The sequence below is a fragment of the Glycine soja genome, chromosome 5 (genome assembly GCF_004193775.1).
Source record: "Glycine soja cultivar W05 chromosome 5, ASM419377v2, whole genome shotgun sequence".
Taxonomy (NCBI): domain Eukaryota; kingdom Viridiplantae; phylum Streptophyta; class Magnoliopsida; order Fabales; family Fabaceae; genus Glycine; species Glycine soja.
This window is the reverse complement of record NC_041006.1, coordinates 42,677,334-42,683,536: the sequence shown is the minus strand read 5'-3', so window position 1 is coordinate 42,683,536 and position 6,203 is coordinate 42,677,334. Positions and strand designations below refer to the sequence as shown.

The 6,203-nt window shown below is 28.6% G+C and overlaps 1 protein-coding gene across 1 annotated transcript; it reads right to left on the bottom strand.

The window, feature by feature from the left end:
• Positions 1 to 256: 256 nt before the first annotated feature.
• Positions 257 to 3,486, bottom strand: LOC114413573 (protein NRT1/ PTR FAMILY 1.2-like). The gene is made up of 4 exons (XM_028378040.1): positions 3,276 to 3,486; positions 2,960 to 3,177; positions 1,629 to 2,167; positions 257 to 1,231 (listed from the first exon to the last, which is right to left on the bottom strand). The coding sequence occupies exons 1-4, from the start codon at positions 3,361 to 3,363 to the stop codon at positions 355 to 357; spliced, it is 1,722 nt and encodes a 573-aa protein (XP_028233841.1). The 5' UTR covers positions 3,364 to 3,486; the 3' UTR covers positions 257 to 354.
• Between the last annotated feature and the right edge of the window lie 2,717 nt (positions 3,487 to 6,203).

The following is a 6,203-nucleotide window of genomic DNA, read 5'->3' as shown; positions in this document are numbered from 1 at the left end:
TTATAATAATTATTTTAAATAATAATAACCTTAATAATCATATCAATAAGAATTTTTTATTGGTTAATAGCATAAAATATTTTATACCACCATAATGCATAGTATGTTATAAAACTCTTAAATCATATATGTAAAAGTATCAAAACTCAACTTTAAAAATTTTAGAGGGACAAAAACATATTTTATTCATCTTTAACTGTTGAATTTATAATTTTTGCAAAAATAAAAGATGTAAATTCTTTTTCTTGATATAATATATTTAAATAATCTAAATACTCATGTATTTCACGGTTCCTAAGTACTGGCAAAATATACAAGATAATCCATTAGTTTCTCTTAATTCTTTTTCCCCCTTCATTTTGTGTCCAACTCTTTCTCTAATACTCTCGTGTCAACCTCTTCCTCCCAATTTTTTATATCACGAGTACTCCCATAAATCCGACTCCATATGAAGAAGCATAACAAATTAACCAAATTCAGAATGAAAAGGAGGGCATAGTAGTAATCATAGTGCCCTCTATTGATATTTGATGCTAACCAACTAGCTTCTCCTCCTCTCTTGGTCCCATCTTTCACAACCTTGACAATAAGGCTTCCCAAGACGTTTCCCATCCCAATACCAAGGGCACATAGAGAAACAGCAATGCTTGACATTGTCTTAGGAAATTGAGAGTAATAGAACTCTATTTGTCCGATGATATTCAAACCCTCAGCTAAACCATACAAGCAGTACTGGGGCACTAACCACATAGCTGACATGTTCACCACTCCTTTGGGGTTATCTATAAACCCTTCCTTTATTGCTTCATTTCTTCTCTTCCTTTCTACCAATGCTGCTACTAGAGTGGCCAGGCATGAGATCAATAGCCCAATTCCCATTCGTTGCTTAACGGTGAGTACTCGCTCCTTAGGAAATAAGGGAACTAGAATGCGATCATACACAACCACCCATATGGTCAAAGTGAGGATTATGAATGCAGCGAAATTGGTGGGTGGGATGGTCATATGGAACACCACTCTGTTCATGGTTTGAGCTTGGACAATAGAAAATGATTGTTGGCTTATGCTAGTAGCAAGTATGATGCCGGTGGACCAAATGGGAAGGACTTTAATTATGGCTTTTAACTCCTCCACTTGTCTTACTGTACACAGACTCCATGGGTCAATTGGCATCTCACCACTGTCCAAATCTTTCTCTCTATTCTTCATCATGCAAGCCTTGTTCAAGAACCTAACAAGGGAGAATCTCAAAAATTTATTAATATGTTACACAAAATAAGTTGTGTAATTAATAATTTAACACTACAAAATGGGGGAACGGATCATGACATGTTATTTGCAAATTTGTGTCTTTTTTTATCTATTTAGAAATGAATCCAAATTCATTTAAAAAAACATTAGTGCTTAATATTTGTCTCTAATAATACAAAAATCTCGAGATTTTAAATTTTTTAATAGGAATACACCATTAATGTAAAAAAAAAAATATACTATCAACTAATTAAAAATTATTTTTGACATCACTTTAAGATAATTATCATCAAACCTAATTAACATGCATGCATAGCATACATAGAATAATTTGTAACTGGATCATATTAACAAACAAATTGTTACGTACTACATACCTTGCTTTCCCTGTAGGTTGAACAAGGTTAGAGCCATTATGGAAATACCAAATGTCAGAGTTCTTGGGAGAGATGGGTAAGTGTCTGTTTTTCCAAGCTGCTACAATCACTTGAGCTAAGCTAGTGAGCAAGCTCTTGTTTGGCTTCACTTTCTTATATAAGCAAGAACCCAAGAAAAACATGATAGCAGAAAATGTCATAAGCACCACAGGGATACCAAAACCCACAACCCACCCTGCTTTAACTTGAATGTACACTATAAATGTCATTGAAACAGTTACTGAAATGCCAACCGAAGCATAGTACCAATTGAATAAGCTCTTCATGGTCCTCTCATTATGTGGGTTTTCAGGGTTGTTGATTTGATCAGCAGTAAAGGCTAAGGTACATGGCCTAATGCCACCAGCTCCAAGAGCCATGAGAGCAAGGGAAGAGAAAAGAAACAGGAGTTGCAGTGTTGTAGGATTCGCACAAGGTTCTACATCACATTGAGGTCTTGCATGCCTAAAAATAGCAGTGAGCCACAACACAACTAAGCCCTGTAATGAAGATAAGTTGTAAGTTACTTTGGTAAGTCATCCTAGAAAATTTATTGAAATAAGTTAAAAATATAATAATCGAATATATTTTGGGGTTAAATTATATAAAAATTTATAATTTTTTCTCTTCTAATTCTTTCTTTTTGAACAAATAATTGTTAAATTAATATTATTTAAATTTTTGTATAGAGAATATTAAAAGTGATGAATTTATGATCCTTAATGAGTAGAATAAAATATAAGAAATCAAGGATAATTAAAAAAATCAGACTAATTTAAAGTTAGAGTATATTAATAAATGTATATATAAATTAGAATAATTATTAATAGAGAAAAATCATTAATATTACATATCAAGGAGTAGTTTTAGTAGGCTAAGTTTTCAACATTTTCATCTTCTGAATTTAACTTCTATAATTGGTTTTTCTTTTTCTTTCTATTTCTAATTAATTAATTTAAATTCTTATTTAATTTCTACTTTTATTTGATTTAATTTTCTGTCAATTTAAATTATTATTTTTCTCGTAATTTTTTCAATTCAATTTTCTTTAATTTTTTATTCATCTACTTAAGAACAAATAAAGTCAATTTAGATTCGATAGTCAAACTTTTGTTTTAACTTTATTACTTGAAATGAATTGAATCCGTCAACAAAATAATTTATGAACATATTATAAGTTTTTTTTTTAACTTTGCTTATGTTATAATTAAGATAAACCTACGTAGTTAAACTGCAAATAAGTTGTTCAACATGCACAATAAGGAGTTGTAGGAATAGTAGTATTGGCTTACAACAAGGTCGATGACTATTCCGAGAGCAATAACACGAAATCGTCCAAGCCAAGAATCAGAAAGAAAAGCACCAAAGATGGGAAAAAAATTGGACAAGGCGTTCCACAGGAATATTATAATAGCTCCTGTTGCAGGGTCAAAATGATACTCTTGTAGCAGGTACAAAATCATGTTCACATGGAGTCCCACATTTGCAACCTTTTCAAAGGTCTCGTTTGCTAGACCAATTAGCAGAATAAAAATCACAACCTGGTTAGAACTTCTGATGATATATATATATTTGATGATATATGCAAAGAAATTAAAGAATCATCACCTATGATAAAGGGAATGGTTCTGTAACCACCCTTTTTCCTTTCAACCAGTTCGGTAGCTTTCTTTTGTTCCATCGACGACATCTCCATTTTTCTTTTGTGATACACATGAAAAGATTGCACACAAAGTATAATTGAAGCTAGTTACTAGTACAATACAAGAGCTTTGTTTTATACACAGACATGGACAAAACCTCTTGTTTCCACACACTATCTATCTTTCCTCCTGTGTTAAATTTCGGTGCAGCTAGACCTCGTTATTATCTAATTTATTGTCGCATCTCAGTAATTGAACCATTTAATTATCGTCATAAAAACTACGAAGAAATGACACCCTATATCATAAATAAAATACTTGCATATATTCATTCTTTTTTCCTTACCAATTTGTAGGATAATGGAAGACCAAGTAACTACGCTTTCCTCATGCAAAGCACATTACATTTACGGCGTTGGTCATTATCTCCTAATTTCCTTTTTTGAGGTGTGAGTTTCTTGAGCTTTTCGCGTTGTTAATTAGTTTGCTCAAGGGATCAAAATGGCAATGCTTGTGCGTGTGAATCTGCATGAAGTTCCAAATTAAGCAAGTTTTTCTTAACTAACTAACATCAGTTTTAACTCCCACCGTTTCGAGAACTTAATAGATATAAATAATGGATTTTGGCACATCTAATTAGTCTTATATCGGTATCTGCCGTCTCCCTTCAACTCGCTTCAAATTATGATTAAGTGTCCAATTACGAATATTCACAAACTCCAAAGTGAAGGAAAACAAAATTAATTTATGTCATTCCAAGTATTGGCCGGTGAACTGTCTTTTTTTTTTTTTTTTTAACTGTCCATTTGATTTAAAATTAGATAAATGGTAATTTTGTCCTTAAAATATTATCATTACATTAATTTTATATTCTAATATTCTTTTATTTTACACTTTCCTTTTATATTTAACATGAAAATATATATTAAATACATAATTAATAAACTTAAAAAATATTTCAAGAATATATTTAATAAATAAAAAATAATACAATTATAAATAAGTTAAATACGTTAAATTTCAAATTTGTACATTCTAATAAATCAGACCTAAATTTCAAATTTAACTCGTTTGAAGCTTAAATATCATTTTTTAGCCTAAACTTGAACTTTAAAATGTTGGATTCCATTTAACTTAGGCCCGTTTGACTATTCTTTTAAAAATTAAAAAAGTCGTTTGATTCATAAAAGTTAAAAAAAAAAAAAAATTCTTCACCGCACAAAAATCTCTCTGCATATTGTCAGTTGTCACTACAGTCCGCTGTCACCGCCGGCCACCTCCGCCCACCGCCTCTGCAACACCGGTTCAAAGATAGATAAGGCAGTGCAGAAACGTCACCCTCTTCAAACGGTTTTTGTTTTTCTCTTTCTAAAACAAGTTTTTTCGAAACACTTTAACTTTTTAAACTTCATCAACTTTGGATGAGGAGTATAAAATTATTTTTAAAATAATAACTTAAATATATTTTAAATTTTTGTAACTTAGGGTTTTTATTTTTGTAAGTTTATTTTTTAAAATTTAATTCTTGTAAGTTGATATTTTTTAATTTATATTCTTTAAGTTTTTATTTATTTATTTTCATTTCTTGTAATTTTATGTATTTTGATTTTATTTCTTATAAGATTCTAATATTTTTATTTATAGTTCCTATAAGTTATCTGTGTTTATAGGAATAGAAATTTAAAAAAAAATATCAATTTACAAAAAATAAAAAAATATTTTATAAGAATTAAAATTTAAAAAATATAAACTTACATGAAATAGGATTAGAAAAATTAACTTGAAAAACTAAAAATAAAAAATATTAAATAAAAAAGTATATATTTAAACCTAAAATAAATAACTGAAAACTAGGTGTGGTGTGGCCAAATTACATGCAAAGAACACCTTTTCACAAAAAAACGGCAGTGAAGTTTGATTCCTCATTCATCTTAATTATAATTATAATATGGTATTTCCTTCCTGCTAGTTGATGATTTGATTTTGATAGATTCTGCTTTATCAAATTTTATTATCCAATTGCCTTTTAAGCAGTCCTGGGGGCCGGGGATCTTAAGATTAGGTGTTTCTAAAAAAATCAATTTATATATGAGATAATTACTGATCCAGATTTTCCCCCCTAAACTTATGCATATTAATATCTTAATATATTATTTAAGGGAAAATAAATTCTTTATAGTTATTTTCGATTCCTTTCAAGGTATTTTTCTATGTCTTTATTATCATTCTTACATATTTAATGTCATCTTATTTAAAGTGTTTTTATTATTAATTTTGATTAAAGCTACTAATTAAACTCTATATATCTGAATCATTTGATATTTATTTACTTTGAAATTAAGATATGAATAATTTTTCATATATCTTTTATGTTATTGAAAATTAATAATACAATTTATTTATTCGTATATATAATATGTGGGCTAAAATTCTATACTAATGAAAACAAAATGAAATGTCATATCAGAGCAGTGGCTGCCGCAAGGCGAATGAGGCGGTAGGCTTTCGCCTCAAACTTTTGTCGTTGTTGATTTTTTAGTTTTTACGTATAGGTTTATTATTTTTTTGTTTAATTTATTTGATAATAAATTTTGCTATATTACACGTATTTACTTTATTAGTGAAATTATACAATTTAAAAATATGTATATACATAAATATTGTTATAATTGTCAAGAGAAATTTTTTTAAATTTTTTTTATATTTAATTTGATATAAAAATGTTGTAAGATAGTGATGGAATGAATTGTCATGACATCAAATATTAAAATTACTTAGATTATTAAATCTTAATTAAAAAGAATAAAATATAATTTTTTATTCTTATTGTCTTTAATAAGTAATTTTAATTGAGATATTTTATTTATCATTTTTTAAAAATTCACGATTTTAA

Coding starts and splice junctions, on each gene's coding strand:
- LOC114413573 (XM_028378040.1), bottom strand. CDS start 3,363: ATGGAGATGTCGTCGATGGAACAAAAGAAAGCTACCGAACTGGTTGAA. Junction 3,178..3,275: donor AACCATTCCCTTTATCATAG/GTGATGATTCTT, acceptor TAATTGGTCTAG/CAAACGAGACCTTTGAAAAG. Junction 2,168..2,959: donor GAATAGTCATCGACCTTGTT/GTAAGCCAATAC, acceptor TCTTCATTACAG/GGCTTAGTTGTGTTGTGGCT.